The sequence below is a fragment of the Megalobrama amblycephala genome, linkage group LG9 (genome assembly GCF_018812025.1).
Source record: "Megalobrama amblycephala isolate DHTTF-2021 linkage group LG9, ASM1881202v1, whole genome shotgun sequence".
Taxonomy (NCBI): Eukaryota; Metazoa; Chordata; class Actinopteri; order Cypriniformes; family Xenocyprididae; genus Megalobrama; species Megalobrama amblycephala.
The window spans coordinates 18,421,704-18,447,295 of NC_063052.1; the positions used below are offsets into that span (position 1 = coordinate 18,421,704).

The 25,592-nt window shown below is 36.6% G+C and overlaps 2 protein-coding genes across 5 annotated transcripts in view; one reads left to right on the top strand and one right to left on the bottom strand.

Moving 5' to 3' along the window:
• The window catches only part of tmem222b (transmembrane protein 222b), a 33,941-nt gene extending 8,804 nt beyond the window's left edge, over window positions 1-25,137 (top strand). Inside the window, exons 3-7 of one of the 3 annotated variants that reach the window (XR_007186400.1) lie at window positions 9,233-9,264; window positions 10,947-11,043; window positions 11,284-11,414; window positions 20,018-20,331; window positions 23,228-25,137. Coding sequence is in view for 1 of the 3 variants with exons in the window: in XM_048201986.1 (XP_048057943.1) it covers window positions 9,233-9,264; window positions 10,947-11,043; window positions 11,284-11,414; window positions 20,018-20,105 (348 nt within the window). In the remaining 2 variants the exon portion in view is untranslated. Of the gene's footprint in view, window positions 1-9,232; window positions 9,265-10,946; window positions 11,044-11,283; window positions 11,415-20,017; window positions 20,832-23,227 lie in introns of those variants that run through there. The other 2 variants (XR_007186401.1, XM_048201986.1) reach the window with 2 other exon arrangements.
• Window positions 1-25,592, bottom strand: part of paqr7a (progestin and adipoQ receptor family member VII, a) — a 65,009-nt gene that overhangs the window by 33,028 nt on the left and 6,389 nt on the right. Inside the window, exon 2 of one of the 2 annotated variants that reach the window (XM_048201983.1) lies at window positions 23,376-23,481. The exons of the other annotated variant lie outside the window; for it this stretch is intronic. Within the exon in view, the coding sequence (XP_048057940.1) occupies window positions 23,376-23,481 (106 nt within the window). The remainder of the gene's footprint in view (window positions 1-23,375; window positions 23,482-25,592) is intronic. 2 annotated transcript variants of the gene reach the window in all.

The window sequence follows — 25,592 nt, forward strand, 5'->3', positions numbered from 1 at the left end:
ACAGGAATCGATGCATGCATGCAGCATGAATGACGAACATCTTGTAAAGATCCATTTGAGGGTTATATTAGCTGTGTGAACATTGTTTATGCACTGTATAACTGCACTTATAGTCGAGAGCTCGGTAGGGCAGGGAGCGAGAGATTTAAAGGAGCCGCGCAGCCTGAATCGGTGCATAGTTAATGATGCCCCAAAATAGGCAGTTAAAAAAATTAATAAAAAAAAAATCTATGGGGTATTTTGAGCTGAAACTTCACAGACAAATTCAGGGGACACCTTAGACTTATATTACATCTTTTGAAAAGACGTTCTACGGCACCTTTAAAACTTTATAAACTGTAATCTCTAACTTCCGCTAACTGTCATATGCACGTTCACGAGAGAGTGGCATTCCAGCTTGTAATCTACATTTTATTAGTGTTAAAAAGCTGATTTCTTGTGAATATCCGGATTGCTCCAACAAAGCTAAAGTCTTGAGATTACGTGCGCTGATATCAAAGGGAGTTGCAGAGCGCTGTGCGTGACTGGCTGCCGCTTCAAACCTGGATTGTTTGTTTGTATGTATGTTTTGCTGCACTGATCAGATTACTGCTTTATTTGTTTTTCTATATCACCATTGGATTACTGTGCTTTTCGGATTACTGTATGTGGATAACTGTATGTGCTCTGGACTTGAGTGACTGCAATTTTTACTGCCTGCAAGTTTTGCCATTGGGCTGCTGCAAGCTCTCTACCCTGTTGCGTTTTCCACCACTTTGGGCTCATCAGGTGAGTGAGTTACCACTCTCTCTATCAGTTGGGCGGTTTGTTCACTGCTTGCTATCTGGGTGTGTTGTCTCCCTCTTAGCCTGCTGTTTATGGTGATGTGACTTACGGGTTTGGCTAACGTGGTTATCGCTAGTGATTGGCCTTTAGATTGGCAGTTTTGCTGCTGCAGCCTCCTCCATCTCCCGGAGTTCCTGGTACTCCTGTTCAAACAAATGTGGCTGGGCAAAAAACAAAGTCTTCTCATGGCTTATATTGAAATCCTCAGACATGTTTCTTAACAAATCCTAGTTTTGTACTTTTAATTCGTGACCGGTGTTTTGTTTTGCTCTCTCCTCTGCACTTCCGTGTTCGTCACCGGAGCCCACACTGCACATGCGTCCTACGTCATAAGCTGGGATGCCACTCTCTCATGAACGAACGTATGACAGTTAGCGAAAACTAGAGATTACAATTTATAAAGTTTGAAATATGGATTTCTTACACAAACGCATTGCTTCGAAGGCCTTTATTAACCCCCCGGAGCCGTGTGGACTTCTTTTATAATGGATGAGTGAGTCTTTAGAATTTGGAGCACCATCCACTCCCAGTACAAAGCATGGATTACCCTGGACATTATTTAATATAACTCTGATTATATTTGTCTGAAAGAAGAATGTCATATACACCTAGGATGGCTTGAGGGTGAGTAAATCATGGGGTAATTTTCATTTTTGGGTGAACTATCCCTTTACCAGACGTCAGAGGGCAGCACTGAGTCGTGTGATTTACAGGATATTCGCTCAAAAGGATAGAAGAAGAAAAGTAGCAGATGCGCCATTGCATGCAAAGTTTAGAACAAGACCTAAAACAAAAAATGTTGGAGAAGGATATGCTGCTTTGTTTACTGTTTTGTATCACTCTTCTGTGCGCAATCTTCAACTGCTGCACAGTGCATCACAACTGTGCGTATTGCCACCTGGTGAACTCTTCTGTCTCATCATTCACCTTGCGCATGTGCTGTTTTACACGCACCGTCTGGGGATGTCAGCGGATCCTCCCGATGGTGAAAATTACATCAAATGGACAGGGCGCTAACCGCCGCAGAATGCAGATGACCGAAGTATACTTTGGGCTTTAAAGGGATAGTTCACCCCAAAATTACATGTTTGTCATCAATTACTCACCTTTGTTGTTGACTTCTGTTGACACAATTGAAGAAATTTTTAATATTCTCTCATCATTTTTGTCCATCCATTGAAAGTCCATTCAACCAAAATTTTGATGACAGAATATTCATGTTTGGTTGAACTACCCCTTTAATGTGGCACAGAGATGACATTTATACAAGAATTACAACCTTAGGAAACAATATATCCCATTCTCACGCATAGCCAATATAATGATGTACACTGATTGTCATGACAGTCATGGTTTATGGTAAAATTTAATTTAATTTGCAGTGTTTCCAACAAGAGTGTGCCGTTAAGAAGTTCAAGGAAGAAAACGTGTGCATTTTTTTTGAGCGTCAGTGAACGTGTTTGCCAGCACTTTTTCACAGTGGAGAGAGAGTGCATGTGCATGGTTGCCAGATTGCATAAAATTAGGAAAATTTCCAAGTTGTGCAGGTTTAAATCTCTAGATGGTTTGGATCTCTTTCAATCTGGCAACAATGAGCTTGTTAGAAGCCCATGGAGGCTTGTTACTGCAAGATGCCTGCGCCGTGTTATAAATGACCTGACTGGGCTTGTACTTTGCTCCTGTCTGACCTCAACAATGTCAAACAACCTTTTGTTGACATATAACAGCCTTATAAAGTTTGACTTATCAAGTTTGTACAGGGAAGAGTGTTCCTCTAGATAAAGGTCTCTATAATTTGGTGCAAAATTCCTATAAGTTCTGTTCATAAGTGGATCATTTTAGCTTTCACTAGAAATCACTGGAAAGTTCAATATTTGCCACCAACTTCCTCTGTGACTCTGTACAAGCACATCGTGTTATTTCCAACAGAAAAATCTATACCTGTGCAAAAAGGTGCAGAGCAGAGGAGGAATCTTGTCTGTAATAGGACATGTGGTGAAAGCTACACCTCCATCCTTTTGCTCCGTGGGCTTTCTGTCCTGATAATTGCAATGTTCTCAGCCACTTCCAGAGTTCTTGAGTCTTCTTGTTAAAAATACATGATAGTATCTTTGAGTTCACAGTTAGGGCAACTCTAGCTCATAATGCACTTAGTATTAAATGGAACCACAAAAGAGATCCAACCGCTTGTGCATAAGAATCCTGAACAAATTTAGACAAACTGTTCAAACAAAAGTACAAAAACAGTTTACTTCAGGTTTGGACATTATCCTTTAAACAGATGCCTGTCAGACAGGAGCAAAAGTGAAATGTCTTGGGTAGAGCGAGGCCGGTAACATGAGAGGATGTGGTTATTTGACCTGCGGTGATACGGGCCAGCACACATTGAAGTGCACTACAATCTGCTGCACTTAACTTCGCTTGTGGCTGACAGGGACTAAAACACATCTCGCATGTGGAATGAGCGGGCACTGTGGGTTGAGGTTAGTTCACAGTAAGTTCACAGAGTTTTATAAACTAACTATTTCCTGATTATTAGATTTAAGAAGATTATGTATATGACGCATATGCAAAATATGTTGCCACGGTTAGGTGTTTTAGGTGTTTGCTAAGGCATTGCTATGTGGTTGCTTGTGTTTTTTACCACATTGCTATATGGTTGCTAGGGTGTTTCTAAGCAGTTGCTTACTGATCTCTGTCAATAGAGCGTCAAAATTTATTTATCTCCATGTCGTTCCAAACCTATACGATTTTTTTCATAAGTGAAACATAAAAGCATATATATTGTCCCATAGTTTTTTTGTCTGTACAATGGAAGTCAATGATAACCAAAACTGTTTGGCATTAAAAAAAAAAAAAAAAAGATTAAAAACAAAATGCATACATGGATGAATTATTCACAATACGATCTATATGCAAGAAAATAGGTTGAATTTTAAATTTAAAATTTTAAATTTAAAAATTTGAATTTTAAATTTTAAATTTTCCTGAGAGCCTACTCTGCTCTGATTGGTCAGATTTCTCAGTCTGTTGTGATTGGTCTACCGCTGAAGCCTAAAGTATAGTTCATGATTTACGCGTACGCGAGGGTCAGCGTACAGTGCGCATGATGCGAATTTCGCCATCAGAAGAGTACTGCACACGCACCGCCGGATTTTTGCAACCACTCCTACTTGTGCGCGCAGGTCGCACATGCACATTTAATTTTTTTGCAGTAATTCGTTTCTCCACAAGGTGGAAACCATGCCCTGGGGGCATCGATTCACAAGGTAGTCAAAGAAAAACTGCATAAACAGAACAGAACAGAACGCATGCAAGCTACAGCGACGACTACATAGAAGAGATTGTGCGAAGAGGTTAGAAAGTGCCCTCATTTGTACAACTCTAGCATGAAAGAATACAAAGATGTTTACATGGGTTGTAACTCATGGCAAAAGATTGCTCAAAACTGTGTGCACGTCGATTGCCTGTGTATGCGTCAAATGAAATATACTTTGCAAGGCTGTGCGTTCGACTTTGCACGTACACTTGCGTACGTGTAAAAAAAAACGAAGTATACCCGGGTGAAACACTCATTACCATATCTGAATTTCAGCTTCAGAGGCTTCCTCAGCGCTTGTATACACAGTGATACGAACAGTAACGATGTCGTCGTTTTAACCGTATCAATTTGAATGCAAGTCCTCATCCTCTGGAAGGCTGCTTTTGCAGTGGAGAAAACAACGTCTTCTCTACATGTCGACAACACAAATCAAATTCTTCCAGGCCTCAGGTATGACTACAGTGTTTGAGGGCAGGTCAAAGTAGACGTTCGTTGGCAACCAATGAAAACCATTGGCTGGCATTTTGTAAATGTGTTACAAACATACGTTGGTTTGCAACCATTCCAGCAGGACTGGAATTACTGACAACTTGTTTCGGCAGTTCAGAATCGCCTTTTCTTTTAGGAGACAATTGCTGTGTCTGAAATCGCACCCTGTACTCTTAAATAGGGCACAATTTGAGGGGACAGCCATTTGTAGTGGTGACCAAAACCATAGTGGACGTTATCGAGTGCGCTCATTCAATCCCATATTTCACCCCAATAACAAGTGTACAAAGGCTAGAGAATGCCCATAATGCACTGTGAGGGTCATGCTGAAGATGCCACCCGCAGCTGAATCATCCATCTATCCGTTTTCCAAACCGGGTCCAATGTGTAATATAAAGAAATTAAAAATATATATATGTCCAATGAATTTTGACAAAGCAATATTTAAAACACTAATATTTCTTTAAATGTTACAGTAGATGCTGTTTGATTGTGTAGTGCTATTTAAAGATTGAAATAGATTTGAATGGACTTGAATGAACTTGTTAGAGTTGCTATTGAAGGGGCTTTTTGTTGCTACTGGTCTTGTGGTGCTGTCAGGCAATTAATGCTGTCATCATGATGTCAGCTGCAGCTCTACAGTCATTAGTCACATGGCCTGGCAGCAGAATTGAGCTGCCTTGAGCAAAGATAGCTGATTTCAATAAACTTACTTGAGATGAGTGGCATGCTAACGGATAGCTCCAGGTAATACAAATCTCACTGGAATACTGGATCCCACAGAGAGAAGTGTGAATTCACAATGATATCTGTCAGGAAAGAGGGATATGTATGGAAGTTTGTTTCTGCCACAGAATAATAATTTAAAAAAGGTAATTGTGGCTTTTTATTATTTATAAACTTGGGTTTGCAAGAAAAAAATAGAAGTGTGAGATATAAACTTGCAATTAAAAAGGTAATTACTGCTATTTATTAGAGCCCGACCGATATGGATTTTTGGGGGCCGATGCCGATATTAACTCGAAAAGAGCCGATTTATAAGCCGATATTTTGATTTTGAAAATAAACTGGATATTAGACCCATTTCCTATAAACTACACTTACACAACATTCAATAGCAAAATATCTGCCTGTTCTATGTATGTGGGCTGTATAAACCATTTTCCAGAAGGGATTATGTTAAAAAAAAGCCTTAGATTACAGTCTCAATGACTAAACAATTGCACATCAAAAGTATATATTTTTTAATGATCAAAAAACAGTCTGGTTTTAAACATTTAACAGTTTTACTTACTTCCAGTTGAAGCTGGTTTTAACAGTCTGTGTGTGTACTGTAAATAAATTATAATACTAAAGTTAAAGTAAAAGAGCTATACCAAACAAATTCAATATTCCACAAAACCATGTCAATGAATTGAAAATAAAATTAAAATAAGTTAAATGTATAGCTACATATAAAATAAATAAATATAAAATATAAAATAAATAAATAATACCAAAATATAATTTAAACAATGTAGAATGTTCTCAATATATATACACAACAAACACTGCAGATATATTTAGAATAAGTTAAACGCTAACGTTAAATTGTTTGACCTCTTATTAACGTTCGCGCTCTTCCACTGATAAACATGGTATTAGCTTTGTGGCTAATCTAATATAGCAATGCATTAGCGGCTGTAAGTGATGTTACAGAATATTTAGAAGTGATAATGATAGGACCGTTAGCTAGAACTACCACACTGTTTTTATATACAGTGTATGAACTAAATCTACAATCATTTCACATGACGAACGACAGACTCACTGTCAAAAGAGTACATCTCCGTGGCTTGGCTGATAGCTTTTTTCTGTAGTGGATTTCTGGCGCTGTTGTCAACTGGGGAGTTGCAGAGCTCCCTCTGGTGGGCAAACTATGCAACACTCATAACATGAGTGAAGCATGAGACTCTGTTTCTCATGTTTCATCGGCCGTTATATACGGTGGCCCAGTAGTGCACAACACAACGAAATTAAAAAAGCAAACATAAGTTCACAACACAACGAAATACAGCCACAACACAACGGAAACAAGCCACAACACAACGAAATAAAGCCACAACACAACAGAATCAAGCCACAACACAACGAAATAAAGCCACAACACAACGAAATAAAGCCACAACACAACGGAATCGAGACACAACACAACGGAATCAAGCCACAACACAACGGAAATGCTCCCGACCACTTGGGGGCTCTCAGAGCTCGGTAATATTACTATTCCTTGCCACTGTTCTATAAAGTCGACAGTTTTACAAAGATATCAATACCATGATTAGTTTTAAGTATGTAAGCATTGTATATCGACATGATATATTAATTAAAAATCAACTACGTTCACAATAGCTTCATATATATACTTGTGAATGATTTGACGCGATAACACTGCGCATGATAAAGGGAACATCCACCAATTCCACCAAGTGGTTAAAACGTATAATTTGTATTCATTAAAATTACTTTTAACATTTAAAAACAGACATGTTCAAATTCCAAAGGTTGTTAGTTCCTGTTGGTAAGACTGACAAGCTTTGGAATTTGAATATGTCTGTTTTTAAATGTTAAAAGTAATTTTAATGAATATAAATTGTACGTTTTAACCACTTGGTGGGATTGGCAGACGTTCCCTTCATCGTGCGCCGTGGTAGCGCGTCAAATCATTCACAAGTATAAATATGAAGCTATTTTGAACGTAGGTGATATTGAATTAATATTTCATGTCGATATGCAGTGGTTACATACTGTAAACTAATCGTAGTATTGATATTACTGCCGACTCTATAGAACAGTGGCAAGGAAAACTAACTTTACTGAGCTCTGAGAGCCCCCTAGTGGTCGGGAGCATTTCCGTTGTGTTGTGGCTTGATTTCGTTGTGTTGTGGCTTTATTCCGTTGTGTTGTGGCTCGATTCCGTTGTGTTGTGGCTTGATTTCGTTGTGTTGTGGCTTTATTCCGTTGTGTTGTGGCTCGATTCTGTTGTGTTGTGAACTTATGTTTGCTTTTTTAATTTCGTTGTGTTGTGCACTACTGGGCCACCGTAGTTATAAACGCCGATGCCGATTTAAATGCAATTAGCTCATATCGGCCGATAATATCGGCCGGCCTATATATCGGTCGGGCTCTACTATTTATCTCGCAATTCTGATGCAGAATTGCGAGATTTAAACTAGGGATGTCCCGATCACGTTTTTTTGCCCTCCAGTCCGAGTCCGAGTCATTTGATTTTGAGTATCTACCGATACCGAGTCCCGATCCGATACTTCTATAATACATGAAAAAGAATAAAGAAGAGCGAAAAAAACAGATCCAGGAACAGTGCTTTTCAGGTTTTTCAGGAATCTAACAATCGTTTTCACATACAGAAAATGGATAAAGTAATCAAATATAAAATATCACTGCATATTATCTTTACTGTATAAAATAAATAAAGATTAATCATTATTGAAGTTACAAAAACTATTCAGTCAAGAGCAGTGAGTGATTTCTTTGTTATTTGTTGTTTGATTTAACATTAAAAACAGGCAGCAGGAATAGTTTTTTTCCCTTTAAGACATGCACGATCCAGTAGCTACATAATGTTACACATGCGCTGTCTTTCTCGACTAATATACGTTCACTTAAGACATAACCGACTATGTTTGCTAGGATACTCGCTAAGACGGGCATGTTGACATACTTTTTGTATGAATTTGTCCGCTGAAGCGCAAGACTTGAAAGAGAACTCAGTATTTGCGCGCTGACTGAAATAAGCGTGTGCGCGCTTCGGATGAGTGCACACAAATCTTCTCACAGCTCGTGCGAGTTCTCTTTCGCGTCTTGTTCTTGAAGGTTTAAATCAGCAAGGCTTAAATGAGTTAGTTTAAACACAGACAGTAACGTGTGCTGTTCAGGTCTCACCTGTATCAACACCCGGGTGATGACGGCGTAAATGACTGGACATTAGAGCATACGGCACTCGCAGTTAACAGTTTACAAAGAGTGACTGTTTTGTCCACGCTTTCTGATTATCGTTGTTGTAACGTTTTGCGCATCCATCGACTGAAACATACATTATTTGAACTCTGTCTGTCTGTTTTCCACGTTGCTATTTTAAACAAACCATATTAACCAATAGATGCGTCGTCATTCGAGATGGACCGCGGTGCAAGTGCGTACCAAACCGTAAGTGGAGAACCGTAGGGTTCGATTTTTTACTGAGAACCGTTGCACCCCTAATACATATATATCCGAGTCCTGATCGGGAGGTAACGTCCGATTCCGATCGAGTCTGAAACCACGTGATCGGGCCCGATTTCCGATCACGTGATCGGATCTGGACATCCCTAATTTAAACTCATATATTCAAGGGAGAAAAGTCATAATTGTGAGATAAAAAGTCTTAATTACCTTTTTTTATTCCATGGTGGAAACAAGCTTCCATACATCTGTTATGAATTCTTTAAAAAATAACAACAACAACAAAACACCTATGCTTAGAGCTTTGTTGTTGTTAGTTGTTACATTGTAAGCACATACAGAGTTTATTAACAGTCTATTTTGCTGCTCTTGCAGGAAGACAACATGGCATTTGGAAGACCAACAAAGTGAGTCAATGTTCCTGTGTTGGGTTGGTCAACATGCTCAAAGCACATTTAGTTTTTTTGGGGGGAATCAACCTATGAATGGCTTACTTCTAGTTCTTTCTGTATATTAAGCTTGGAAACAAGAAAGTATTTAAAGCTGCAGTCCGTAAGTTTTGCTTCTTTGTCGCCATCTCTGTTCGAAATCTGCAATTGCAGTTATTTGCGGAATTATCATCTTTATGTTGGTTGTGCATCAGTATGGCTCCTCAGCGCGGATCTAATGAATCTAATGTTTTGAGGAGAATGTGTGGCTGTCAGTCAGGAAGTATGACCAAAATAAGAATTTTCCCTTGAAAATGTCATTTGAACAAGCAAGTAACAAATCTGCCACTTTTGTTCTGACCAACTGAAAAAAAACAAGCATTACAATAAATTGAGCTACCAATGTTGATTAAATCTAATGATCACTTAGCTCATATCACATCAAACCATGCAAATTATTATTATTGTTATACTTTGTTTTCAAATTGTTCATGTTAAAAACATCAGCATTGCGTGACTATGTGTATATTAGCGTTACCTGTAGATTTCAATTTCTCTAATTGCCCATTTGTCATACCATAAAATCTGCCATCAAAATAAGTTTAATTATTCCAGCTGCTGTGAGAAAAGGCTATACATTTTCCGTCACCTGCAGCACATGCGATACAGCCTACTAGCTGGGACAGACGTGACGTAATGACGCAAAGACGGCTGCATGCTCGAATTTCCCGTGGAAACCTACCAGTATCATGCGAATTAGAAAACATTATTACAAGTTCACCTTTGTGAAGCGGGCTAAGGTAAGGAGATACCATTTTTAACCAAAAAAAGTTACGGACTGCAGCTTTAATGATCCAAGAAATTAGGCTATGTTCAGACTATCAGTCTAAATCCAATTTTTGTGCATATCCAATTGGAATCCTATTATATTTAGCAAAAAAAAAATCTCAAAAATGTTATCAATCTGTTTTGAGCTATATTCATATGTGGTTTGAAATACTATTCAAATTGCACTCCTGAAATCCGTTTCAGTCTGACTGCTCTAATTGGATTTCACTTGGTTTGTCACTTTCTCACACCATGTAAACATGTCAGACGATGTTACGGGAAACATGTTGAAAGTCACTGTAGAAACAAGGTTGTGTTGTTACGAAGTGAGCATAAAATTACAATATAATGAAGACAAGATGAATTTTGATAGCGACGGAGATGACAGAATGGAATAAAGCTGCGCACGAAGACGCAGTAGTCCAACACAGCAGCTAACATTGTCATGTTATAAATACAAACACCTCCATGTTGCCTTTGTTGTTGTTTTTGGCGTATGCCTACTAAACGCAACGCCATTGCTATAAAACCCAATGCAGATATTCATGAAAGAGCACCACAGGACATAAATCGAACCGAACAGTTGCGATACACAGTGTGGACAGTCAATAATTTAGATCAGATTCCAATTCGATATACAAATAATCAGATTTGGACTGACAGTGTGAACATAGCCTTACATATGTCACCTTTAAGGTCCTCCAACAGTGGTTATAAAAGAAATTACTTGGCTTGTTGAACTGCATTGTGGGGTTAGGCTTTTTCTGATGCATGTGCTTCAAGATACATACTGGCCATGCATTTGATGCAGTGTTTATCTGCTTTATTGCCAGGTACTGGATGTTGGATGCAAGTAAAGTATATGCCAGTGGATCTAACGTGTGGGACACAGCAATTCACAATGCATCAGAAGAGTATAAACAGAGAATGGTAATATGTGTTTCTTCCCTATTTCACATTAAAAGTGTTGAAATCCATATTGTACAGTTATGAACTACAGTAAGAAAATCAAAAACTGGAAATGGTCCCTTCCTTGCAATCTTATGTTGATATCTCATGTGACAGTTTATTACAGAACGATTGAGGTTGGGGAGGTGGATGAATTCTTTGAGCATCCGTACAGAAAAACTGCTGTTTATTTCCTGACAGTTATCTCTGCTTTCCCTGCAGCACAACCTTTGTTGTGACAATTGTCACTCACATGTTGCCATGGCACTGAACTTGATGCGCTATGACAACAGCACCTCATGGAATATGGTGAATCTCTGCCTACTCTCACTCATTCATGGCAAACACGTCAGGTGAGATTAATAGAGCTGTTCACGCTGTTGCTTTCAAATATATTAGTGTTTGTGCTTTGATTGGATTTCTAAATTTGGAAATCTTTTGTTGGTGTGATTTGTGCAACTTCACAAATAGGCTACCAAGCTACTAATAATTATATCTGACTAGACTCAAGTTATGACAAGTTGTCCTTTTTAAAAAGTAGTTAGCTACACACCAGGCTACTAATAATAAGTACACTACCTTTCAAAAGTTTGGGGTCCTTATTTTTTTAAAATTAATAAATACTTTTATTCAACAAGGATGCATTAAATGTCAAAAATTAAATTCAAAAGTGGCTGTAAAGACTGTTAGAAATGTCTTATAATGTTACAAAAGGTTTATTTAAAATAAATGCTGTTTGCAGGGTTCCCACACGCCTTGAAAGTACTTGAAAGTACTTGGATTTCAGACACATGAAATCAAGGCCTGGAAAGTACTTGAAAACAAATACTGGTCCTTGAAAGTGCTTGAATTTAATTTGAAATACATTTTGGATATATTCATACATGCATTAACGTTACATTCAATAAAATCGTTGTTTACCATGGTGAAAAGCCGAGAGGAACAATAATAACCAGTTTCTTTACGACCAATTTCAAAGTTCTGTGCGACTGCCGCTAGGGGGTGAAAGGCGGCTTCATAGGGGTGTGTAATTTTGATCGTGGATGATTAAAAGGACTCCATGATCTGCTTTTGAAGAAATAACGTTGTATCATGCTAGTTGCAGTCCTGGGGCCTCTGTCTCAACATACTGTGTAGTACAAAGCTCCATACATTCACATGACATGTTAACACTGAGGTAGAGTTATACTCACCGAACACTGCAGTTATTCATAATCACAAAAGTTTATTATTTGCATTAGTTTAAAAGCCTTGCTGGTTAAAAACATGCTTTTCTGAGCGGATACACCCGAAGCGTGCACACTCTATAAAGCCTGTCAAACACTGCATTTGCTGGACAATGTTATCATTTGCATATTACTCTGTTAATACCTTCAAGAACACAAGAGGTTTACACCATCGGTTAAGTGTAAATTCCAAGTAAACAGTTGAGAGAAAATCGAATGCGTGTCAATAAATTAGATGCGCACATGAGCCTTAAAGGGACAAACAACACATGCCATTGCTGTGGCATGTCCTTAAAGGGGTAGTTCAACCAAAAATGAAAATTCTGTCTTTATTTACTCACTCTAATGTTGATCCAAACTTGTATTAATTTCTGTCTTGTGCTGAACACAGAAGAACATATTTTGAAGAATGTTGGTAACCAAACATTTGCTGGTACCCATTGACATCCATAGTATTTTCTTTCCTACTATGGGACTCACTGAGGACCAGCAACTATTTGGTTTCCCACATTCTTCAAAAAAAAAAAAAACTGTTCAAGAGAAAACATTTATTCAGGTTTAAAACAACTTCTATGGTGAGTAAATAAAGACAGAATTTCCTTTTTTTTTAATTTTAGAAACTTAAAAATTAGTATTTTTATCTTCATCCACTTTGGGCTGAAAGTCTGTCATTCTTTTTTTTTATATTTTGTTACCTTGTAAGGTTACTTTTTTTAATATATAGGATAATTAGTTTGACTGTACTGCTCAGTCACTGGCAAAATAGTAAAACCAACATGAAAAAGATTTGTGATCAAATCATGAATCAAGAATATTATGCATATTATGTAGAGTTAGTTTCCCCCAAGGGGGCATTTTCCCCTGCTCTACCCTAAATTCACAATTCCGAGTTAAAAAGTCAGAATTGTGATATATAAATTGCAATTTGATTTTTTTTTTTCTCAGAAGTGCTCATTTATATCTCTCAATTCTGACTTTTTCTTTCTCAGAAATGCAAGATTATATCTATAATATATTGTGTATATTCTGTCTTTATAAGCCACAATTACGATCCATATAATCCTTATAACCCATATAATTTTTTCACTCAATTGCAAAATTTATTTTTACAATATTCTGATGTGAATTTGATAGGTGCTTGATATAAAATAAATGGTGCTTTAAAAAGTCCTTGAATCTGGTGTTCATGAAAGAGTGGGAACCATGTGTTTGTTTGAACTTTCTATTTATCAAATAATCATGAAAAATGCATCAGTTTGCACAAAAATATTAAGGGATTAGTTCACTTTCAAATGAAAATTACCCCAAGCTTTACCCGCCCTCAATCTATCCTAGGTGTATATGACATTTTTCTTTCTGATGAACACAATCCGAAATAATTTAATAAATATCCTGACACATCTGAGCTTTATAATGGCAGTGAATGGGACCAACGAGTATGAAGCTCAAGAAAGTGCATCCATCCATATCCATCCATCATAAACATAATCCACACGGCTCTGGGGGGTTAATAAAGGCCTTCTGAAGCGATGCGTAAAAAAAAAAAAAATCCATGTTTAACAAGTTATGAAGTAAAATATCTAGCTTCCACCAGACCACCTTCCGTATTCAAGTTACGAAGAAAGTGTTAACTGGCGTCGAGTCAGTTAAGCTTTTTCCATAAGTTGAATAGGGAAGGCGTAGGACGTAGCGTAAGCTTTTTGAACTACTAGAGTTTTACAATGTCTTCGTACGTTGAATATTGAAGGCGGTCTAGTGGAAGCTAGATATTTTACTTCATAACTTTTTAAATATGGATTTTTTATTTTTTTTACACAAACGCATCGCTTTGCTTCAGAAGGCCTTTATTAACCCACCGGAGCCATGTGGAGTACGTTTATGATGGATGGATGCACTTTCTTCAGCTCATACTTGTTGGTTTCGTTCACTGCCATTATAAAGTTTGGATACGTCAAGATATTTATTCATATTTCTCCAATTGTGTTCATCAGAAAGAAGAAAGTCATATACACCTAGGATGGCTTGAGTGTGAGTAAAGCTTGGGGTAATTTTCATTTGAAAGTGAACTAATCCTGTAAGAAGCACTGTTTCATCACTGATAAAAATAAGAAATGTTTCTTGAGCAGAAAATCAGCATATTAGAATGATTTCTGAAGGATCATGTGACACTGAAAACTGACATAATTATGCTGTAAATTCATCTTTGCCATCACAGGAATAAATTACATCTTAAAATATATTAAAATAGAAAACAGTTATTTTAAATGGTAAAATATTTACATTTCACAATATTACTCTTTTTATTGTATTTGATCAAATAGAGCCTTGGTGAGCATAAGAGACTTTCAGAAAACATTAAAAAATCTTACCGACGCCAAATGTTTGTGTAGTAGATAAATAATTACACTGAAGCTGTTTAGGTGGGGGAATATCTTTTCAAAAGTGTAACTATCAGATAATGCCGAAAAACAAAATTAAAAACAATCAATTGAGGAACACTGATTATAATGGGCTCTATTCACTTTTACTGCAATATGATCGGCACTGCAGTGTAGACTGGATTTAAGTTCAAAACTTTGTGATAAATCACCACATTTGAATAATTATTAGGCCTGTTTTGTTGTTGTTGTTGTTGTATTTGTTTTTTGTTTTTTGTTTTTAGAATTGTTGTAATTAATGAAATATGTTTATCCTGTATATTCTGGGAAAAATGATGCGGGCACACAAATCTGTAAATCTTTTTTTCAGTTGATTTATTTAAATGATCCAACTGAGTGCACCATTTAATTTTTGCAGTATATTTTGCCATCCAAGTACTGTCTAGTAAAGCACAGCCAAAGTAAACACTCCCTGGTAATGCTTCTCGAATAAGTAACCTACAGACCTAAAGTAGAGCACCACTGCAGTGTATTTTATCATTTCAACTCTAAGTTTAGATGTAGTATGTTTTAATAAAGGTGATAAAGTGCACCTCATAGTAACCTTAAGTTGAATAAGCAACAAACATAAACAATACATTTTTTAATCCCATGGATTACATGGATTCTTGTAACTGTCAAGCAGATCTTGAGGTCTGATTATTATTACTTACTTTGTCAACAAATATGAGACTATGGGGACTTAAAGGGATAGTTCACCTAAAAATGAAAATTATCCCATGATTTACTCACCCTCCAGTCATCCTAGGTGTATATGACTATCTTCTTTCAGATGAACACAGTTGGAGATAAATTAAAAAATATCCTTAGTCCTCCAAGGTTTATAATGGTAGTGAATGGGGGCTCGCATTTTGGAAGAAGAAAAAAAAAAAAATACTACATCCATCCATTATCAAAGTAATCCATTCGGCTCCAGTGGGTTAATAAAGGCCTTTTGAAGTGAAGCGATGCATTTTTGTAAGAAAAATATCCATATATATAAAACTTTATAAATTCAATGTTCGTCATTGCGTTCGGGTCAAAGGTTGCTCTTCCGCCCAAATTGACTTGCACAGTATGTGTACTGTCATCCACTGGAAGCTAGTTATTTGAATTTATAAATGTTTAATTATGAATTTATTTTTTTTTTTTACAAAAACGCATCGCTTTGCTTCAAAAGGCCTTTATTAACCCTGTGGAGTCGTATGGATTACTTTGATTACGGATGGATTTTTTTTTTTTTTTTTTTTTTTTTTTTTCTTAAAATGCAGGCCCCTATTCACAACCATTATAAACCTTGGAGGACTAAGGATACTTTTAAAAATATCTCTGATCGTCTGAAAGAAGATAGACATATACACCTAGGATGGCTTTAGGCTGAGTAAATCATGGGATAATTTTCATTTTTAGGTGAACTATCCTTTAAAGGCCCCTGTATACTCATGGCAAAGTTCTTTTTCGTTCTTCGCTTTTGGGTAAAAATAAGTTCGAAATACCTGAGCAGCCGTATACTATTAGCAAACATCCTAACATCACCCACACTACTAAGTGCAGTGTTTAGATGAATATGTTAATATATGCTGCTGACTCTCCTCTCAATAACAAAGTAAACACACAACAAAAAATGAAAATTATTATATACAGTGGCTTCTACTGCAGAAACGTTCATTTTTCTGTATCAGGAAGTGACGTTTTTGTTCTCTTTGACTCGCTAGATGGAAACACTGCTTTATTCGCAAATGTTTTATGCAATATTCAAAATTTGCGCATAAGTTAAATACGCAACTTTGGATGGAAACATAGCTAATGACGCTAAACACCGCATTCTCTAGCGGCCGTCAGTACGCAGTGGTTTAACTGCAGAACTCTCAACATCTGGCCGCTGTTACACACGCAATGCAAGTGGATGTCTGTTTATCACAGCTGAAGCGCAACAAAATGCTTCACTAAAAATAAAGCGCAGTTGAAGAACGAACGACAAGGAAGCACAAAAATGAACATACAGTACACGAGTAAATAAAAAAAAGTGTTCGTTGTTAGTCGCAAACAGCACAGCAGCTCCAGACAATTAAAAGCTTTTCTAATATAAACGCGGGTCCTAAAGCACTTGCCCAGGCATAAACCTTCATTCCAGTGATATTCTTTTGAGCTGTTTTGTATTGTGTCCCATTTCTCATTCTGCAGTTTTTTTTCTCATTTTCAAATCTCCCTCTTGCTCATTCTCTTTCCTTGACCGTCATACGCACCCTGATGCTGAGTGGTTAGACGTTTGTTGTTGGACTCGGCCCGACTAACTTCCAAACAGTGGATTTGAAATATCACTGAGTCCCCCTTTAAGAAAGCATATAGATTTGGATTATGTTGGCATCGAAACAAACTTCGTTTTAACCTGATTTTGTTCGAAATGACGCCAAACCAGTTCATTCACTGACTTTGCTTCAGGTATATCTGGGCCTTTAGCCTATCAGATGGTATTTAATTCTAGAAGTGAGGTCATTTTGGGCAATGTTATTCATTAAAAAAAAAAAAGAGAGGTAGTATCCATTAGTAGAAAGTGCCACATGCTTCTGTTATGTCATGTGCTAATCATGGATGAATGAAGAGATTTTGGAACTTTTCATTGTTTGTATCACTCCACCTATCTGTGATTGTGGCCATTTTATATCCTAAATTCGATTTTAAATCCTCTCTGCTGCAGGATTGCATAATTATAGGACTGAGAAATTGAACCCAGTGCTCTGTTTTGGGTGTCAGCTAAAAAGGCATCTACATGGCACCTGAAGCTGTCCACTCAAGTCTAATAAGGGATTGCTTCAGACACAACTTTTTTTTCTTTTTTCACACTACTGGTTGCTGTCTGAGAACACAATGCATGTGCATTGGCCCCAAGGGAGTGAGAGGGATACACACAAGGATAGACTGTCATGGCGTCTCTCACTGGCACCCAGGTGTAATTGAAAGCGTTGCAATGAGTGCATGTTTCTCATGGCCCAAAGTGTTCAGTGTGCATCCATCACTGTTTATTATGAGAATTCTACTGTCAGTCACTAAAAACGAACTGCCGGTATGAACTCATGATGCAGCTATTTTGTCCCCCAACTTGTGGAAGCACATTGTTGTGGTTGCATCAGAATGTAGAGTAATTGGAAGTCAGACAGAGCCAGAATTTTGACTATCAGCATGAAGTCTGGTCCACTTTGCAACATATTGTAGTTTTGCAGCATATTCTAATCTTATATTGTTAAATCACCAAACATTGCATGTGCTGTTTAGGGGAATGTAATGGGATATCACAATAATAATTTGTCTTGTTTTTCACCATTTGTTCATTTTGCCTGTGATTAATGGAGTTTGCTTTAGGTAAACATCACCACCCTTGTGAAAAAGAAGGGTGCTTAATTGTATTGAATGTGCACTTACACTTAAAATCTTAAGTATAAATTGAAAAAAAGTAGCCCTACTTGTGGACAATATTAATTAAATAAAAGGCCACTTAAGCGCACTTAAATGATTAGTTCACTTTCAAATGAAAATTACCTCAAGATTTACTCACCCTCAAGACATCCTAGGTGTATAAGACTTGCTTCTTTCAGAAGAATACAATCAGAGTTATATTAATAAACACCCTGACACTATCAAGCTGTATAATGGCAGTCAACAGGGGTCAAGAGTTTGAAGCGTAAGTTACGCTTTAAGGCCCTTTCACACTGAACGCGACGCAAAAAAGCGAGGAGAATCGTGGAAGAACGGACCTTTCACACTGAACGCGAAACGACTGATCATCTTCTGCTAATTCACTCCTGCACGCTAGGTGGCGCCGACCAACAATGCATTTGTCTGCATGTTTGCGTCTCATATATGGCTTTAACATCATCCACTGCATAATATACAGTGTTACGATAAATAAAATTTGGTACTGCATTAGAAACACAAACTATCTAATGCTTACAAGAATACATCTTAAAATGTAATTAGAGGTACAATTAGCATCAAGCCACATTTCCAAATGCATATGATTATTAATGGGGGGGAATTGACACAGGTCGGGAAAAAAATCCTTGCTTTTTTGCACCGCAAATGTTCGCGGCCAGTGTGCAAGGCTCCGTAGGGATCATCGTTTCGTTTCAAGAGCGCCATCGCGGCGAATTTCATTTTCAGTGTGAAAGGGCCTTTAGACGCAAGTAGAATCCGTAAGGCAGTTTGGCCGGAAGCTAGTTATTTTACTTTATAGCATGTTAAATATGGATATTTTCCTTACACAAATTATCGCTTCACTTCAGAAGGCATTTATTAACCCCCCGGAGCTGTGTGGAGTACATTTATGACAGATGGATGCACTTATTTGAGCGTCAAACTCGTGACCCCGTTCACTGCCATTATAAAGCTTGATAGCAGCAGGGTGTTTATTAATATTTAAGTTTATTAATATAACTGTATTCGTCTGAAAGAAGAAAGTCATATACACTTAGGATGGCTTGAGGGTGAGTAAATAATGAAATAATATAATGAAATATGAAATAATTTTCATTTTAAAGTGAACTAATCCTTTAACCTTAACCCTAAACTTTCATGACTGTCTTTACACACACTGAAATACAACGCACACTTGTAATAATGTCAAACAAAAAATTCTACTTAAATAAAATTAAGTAATCTTTTGTCGTGCTTTAAAGAATATTTAAAATATTTTAAATGTGCTACATTGCAACTACAATTACAAGTGTGCAATTACAAATATATTTAAATACATGCTTACAATTTTCAGTATAAATGACATTAAAGTGTATTTTATTTTAGCATAAATGCTTGTGAGTACATTTGACAGTAAATGTTAACCATATTTCAAAGACAACAGAAGTAATTATGAAATTACATGTAAAGATGTACTAATTGTTCAACTAATTTTACTAATTGATTGCATTTAATATAAATTTAAACTAATACATTTATATGTACACATTTACAAATAAATAAATAAAAATCTGCTGATTAACATTTAAGGAGGGTTGTGAACTATATCTAGAGACAAAATTATTGAGGTGGGCTCTTTTTACTTGGAGCCAGTAAGCAACCAACTATAACATACTTGCAACCAGTCAGAACACCTTCTTAACAGCATAGCAGCCACCAACAGCCTTGGCTATACAAACCATTCAGAAACCACCCAGAAAACCTTTGCATCATGCTGGCACATTTTGCGCAGACAAGTACCACTAGCATATGAGAATATTTCTTTTACATTTTCATCGTTGGTTAAAATTAGTCTCACTTCCTGTGTCGCTCTCACAGACATTTTTTTCTGTCCTTCTACAGTTGCCTAGGCTTCCTGAAGACCTGGCTTCCATTCTGCATCTTAACCAGCGTCATCCTGGCTGTTGCCCTGTCTCTAAACCTGCGATGACCGCGCAGGATCAGATAGAGGTGGGGCGGCTCAGGGTGAGTGGGCACAAAGTCCAGTGCCCATCGGGGACCCATTTCTTCAGCTTAAGGGGGACTCCAATGAATGTCAACTTGAAGTCCAGCTCTTCAAAGCGTAGAGGAGCTCAACATCAAAAATCAAATGCTAAACCTCTTTCTCGTAGGGTAGAGACAGCACATACACCATGGCTTCAACGTCTTGTGGTGATGTAAGAAACGCTATTCTCAAAAACCTGTCTTCCGAAGGCATGACTTTGGTGTCTCTCTTGAGGGTTATGGTGCTCATTTATTGTTTGGTCAGATTTTGATCTCCAAACTATAACTGCTGTTTAGGAAAAGTAACACTATAACTTATATTGTCTTATATACATTGTCTTATATTTTAAATAGAACTTGAATATGAATTTCTAATGATGCTGTGTTCTTTCTAAGAACATAGTTTATTGCAGAAACAGTGCATTATATATTGAAATATAATGGAAGATGGATTCCATTTTAAAATTCTTACCATGAATATGAAAGCTTATTTTAATTATCACTTTTAATATTTATCATTTAAAGGATTAGTTCATTAGCTCAAGCCTGACTTTCTTCTCTCTGATGAACACAATCGGAGATCTATTTATAAATGTCCTGACGCATCTGAGCTTTATAATGGCAGTGAACAGGACCAACGATAATGAAGCTGAAGAAAGTGCATCCATCCACATCCATCCATCATAAACATGCTTCACATGGCTCCAGGGGCTTAATAAGGTCCTTCTGAAATATCTAGCTTCCACCAGACCGCCTTCCATATTCAAATTACAAAACAAAAAGGGAACTGTTGTCGCGTCAGTTAAGCTTTTTCCGTTAGTTGAACAGGGAAGGCGTAGGACGTAGTGTAAGCTTTTTGAACTGCAAGAGTTTTACACTTTCTTCATACATTAAATATGGAAGGCAGTCTGGCGGAAGCTAGATATTTTACTTCATAACTTGTTAAATATGGATTTTTAATTTTATTTTTTTACACAAATGCATCGTTTCAGACCTGTGGAGCCGTGTGGAGTATGTTTATGATGGATGGAGACACTTTCTTGAGCTCATAGTCATTGGTCTCGCTCACTGCCATTTATAAAGCTCAGATGCATCAGAGTATTTATTAATATACCTCCGATTGTGTTCATCAGAAAGAAGAAAGTCATATACACCTAGGATGGCTTGAGGGTGAGTAAAGCTTGGGGTAATTTTCATTTAAAAGTGAACTAACCTTTTAAGAGTACCCTTTCAGTCGTTTTATTGGCAAGGCTAACCATCAATAAATATAGATTTTGCTTTAAATATTGCAGCTTGGCATGCTTTAAAGTGTAATTGTTTTTTAAACAAAAAAAATCTAATTGCATATGAAGAATTGATAATTAATGTATAAGCAAAGTCGTGTTTGCATTATAGATTTAAAAACATTCTTTGCATAAAACTGCCTGGCCAGCTATTATTATATTACACAATTTACTGTCATTTTATTAATTTACTATTATTATACTGCATAAATCATTACAAAATGGCATTCTCAACCTATTTACTTAAAGTGGAATGTGACATATTCCAAAGTGAAACAGGATATTCAATTAGGGGGGAAAAAAATGTAGGCTGGGATTTGATTTTATCCATTGGGAATTGGTGTTCCATAGCAGAATAGAGCCAGACTTGAGTGCAAGGGGTTGTATACAAGTCGCATTGGTGACTTTATCTTAAAAGGACATGGATTAAGTCAGTTAATTTGAGGAATTATTACAAAGACAGGCATGATCCTAATCTAATCCTGCACAGTAAGACTAGGAGCAAAGGAAAATAAATTAGGTCATAATTTTGATGTCATGTTGCCATTAATAAATCTTTGTTGTCCTGAGAATCACTTGATTCACATAGCAGCAATTTTTAATGTTCTGTTTGAAAGCTTTACTCTTTCAATCATGAACTATGAAATGACATGTTTAATGCTTCCAAACATTGTTTCCAAAGGAAATATCAAAGGGTATAATGGCAGTATATGCCTAATCTAGTATATGCCACACAATACACAATGTATATACTGTGTGTGTGTGTGTTTTTATATATATATATATATATATATTATATATATAAAAACACACACACATACACAGTACATACATTGTGTGGCACAGTGGCACACGTACACACACACATACGCATTTATAACAATATGATTTATGATCCAGGTATGATGTCACAAGCATTATTTTGACCCAAAATCAAAAAAGTCAAAATTATTTTTGTTTAAAGAAAATGAAGCCTTATTTAATGGCAATTAAGCACATTTCCTACCATGAGAATAAACTATTATTATATTGTTTTGTATTTATAGTTATGTGTAGTAAATCTATATTGAGTAAAAGCAATAAATTAATGAAAATTTGGGGTGGGGAGGATGTATTTGTCATAAAAATCTTAATTATCCCAATAACATGCTTTATTTTCTTTATACAAAATATATTTATTATTCCTTCTAATTTTGGATGAAAATGGCCTGTTTTTGTGAGATTCACTCATACTTTTAAATAGATCTGACTGGTGTATAATCAGAAAGAAAAACAAATCTGAAGTCAAATTGGGCCCTCAAAAATATTACATTATTTTTATTGTAATAACAGTAAATACTGTATTTAAAGGCTTTATTTTCTTTTATGCAAAATATATTTTTGTTTCCTTCTGATTTTGGATGAAAATGTTTCACTCGTACATCTGATTGATTGTATAATCTAGAAGAAAAACAAACCTGAGGTCAAATTGGGCCCTCGGTGTTCTAGATTGAACCTAACCATTACTGTAATCCAGAACACAGAAATCCTGTTAGAGGTCTGTTTGCTTTTCTCCACTGTAGCCATGAACTGTGCATTTATTTTCAAACACATATCAAACCCTGCAGTAATCTTAGACTATGATCTGGACACCAAATCCGTTTCCATGGCTCCTGTGCATAAATGAAATCCCCCCTTTGTTTAGACTCAAAAAGAAAAATCACTGAACTCCCCTCTTATACCTATTTCTCTCTTCTCACATTTTTCCTTTTCATTCCCCCTTTCACACTCTCTTGGTCTTTGGAAGTATTGCCAAGAGCAGCAGGTAGCCAAGTGTCTTGAGCTCTTTGGAGACTCTTCAGATGGGCTGCTGTGTGTGAGGAGTGTGTGGCCCCTGCTGGCACCGGCTAGAGCTGATCAGATTAGAAAGCCTGTGTGAAGTGTGACGTTCTTACCGACTGCTTTCCTGTCTTCAAAGACGTGAACTAGTGGATCAGAAGCACATTTGACTGTTTTAATAGTCACTGCAGCCCAGTAGTTTCCATTTCCTGTTTGTAATCCCTAAAGATGAGGGCATTTCACAGGTTTATACTTTTATAAAACATTCATTCATTCACTGAAATCTTTCTATGGTTACAATGTCTATGTAAAATGTTAAAATTCACATGCCACTTTCCACAAATAGGGTAGAAAAGGGCCTGAAATTATATATAAAAGATTTTATTTTCCATGTTACAAACACTTGGTCCTGGACTAAATCTAGTTTATAAGACCTAATTTGTTAAGAAATGTAGGGTTTTCAACAGGCTTGCAAATTGTCTTCTTTGGGACCAATAGGGGAATCATGTGGTGAGCTTAAAATGTGACTTTTTTTTATTTTTTTTTAAAGGTTTTTCATGTTATGTTAAATTTCTGTGCTCTGCCTTTAGACATCAGGCTTCCCTATATGGAAAGTGGCACTTCAATTTTTTTGATAGATTTGTGGCATTCGAATAGTTTTATTAGCAGATTCCATATCTATCCATATCTTATCTATGCGTAAAAATGAGCTGCAAATGTTTTCCTTTCTGTTAAGCTCAGCATTACATTATCTTTGCACAATTACTAACAAATAGACTTTTAATATTTATGAAACTATCACCTCAAACCTTCTGCAGCTGCATTAGTGTGTTTGAACCAGTGCGTGTGTGTGTGTGTGTGTGTGTGTGTGTGTGTGTGTGTGTGTGTGTGTGTGTGTGTGTGTGTGTGTGTGTGTGCACGTGAATGTTTGCTTATTAGCATGTTCTGCTCTGTAAGCCAGTACGCACGTGTCTGTTACTGAGAAAGTATGATATTGGCGATTTGTATTTAACACTTAATAGTTCTGGGTTTCTTATTTATTGCTAATAATCAAATGCATTTTAATATCAGGTTATTAGAATCTTTGTAATGATATATTTTGCCTTCTAGAGAACTGGCTGCATGTATTTTGCCTTCTGGCTGTAGTATGTGTGGTATGTTGAATGTTACAGATAAATAAGAGAAGCAGAATGCTTTTTCTTTCTTTCTTTCTTTCTTTCTTTCTTTCTTTCTTTCTTTCTTTCTTTTTTTTAAGCCTGAATAACGTCAACCATTAAGTAGAGCACATGGAACAACTACAAACAGGGTAAAATAAAAACACTTCTCAAGGCCTTTCTTACTCCAGATGAGTTACCACTTAATTTTATATTCATAAGGCAATAACCTTATACACTATTCTGTATTCAATATAAGAAGGTGAAGAAAGATTACTGTGTGCTTAATCTGATTTAATTTTATAAACTGTGCATCAGTTTAAGCATTGTTGCAGACCAGATCCTTTCATGGAAACGGTATTCCCTGGTGGCTGTGGTCTCTTTCATCAGGATACTTATATTGGTCTATTGGTCTTTCATTGTCTTTTACTTTTCCTTTCTTTTACTCCAAAGCACCCAGTAATGGGGATTTTAAATCGAGTTATTGAGTTCGCACAATGAATTTCCTCATAGCCGAGTCTGTGTCCATAACAAGACCACCAATGGCAAAAGCCAATATCCTGCCATCAAAAACCAATGGAAACGTAAAATCATCTTCTAAATCCTTTAAAGTTCCCAGTTTTGTATAATTATCATCAAATTTCAAACAGATTCTGCCAACAATATAATGTATATTTAATGTCCATGCATTATTGATATCAATAAAATGTTTACTATTACTATATACAATGTTTTTTTTTTTTTTATCTTTTTTAGTACAAAGCAACATTGTCTCTATAAAACTGCTTCAACAGCATGACAAAAGACTTAAAGGGTTAGTTCACCCAAAAATGAAATTTCTGTCATTCCAAACCCATAAGACCTTCATTCATCTTCAGAACACAAATTACCGTCATTCAAGGTCCAGAATGGTATTAAAGACATAGTTAAAATAGTCAGCATGACTACAGTGGTTCAACCTTAATGTTATGAATCGACGAGAATACTTTTTGTGTGCAAAAACAAAACAAAAATAACGACTTTATTCAACCATTTCTTCTCTACCATGTCAGACTCGTACGCATTTGACACAGTGAACGCAGTTCAGCGTTCACTGCGTCAAATGTGTAAAAGTAAGAAATTGTTGAATAAAGTCGTTATAATTTTGTTTTTGCGCACAAAAAGAATTCTCATCGCTTT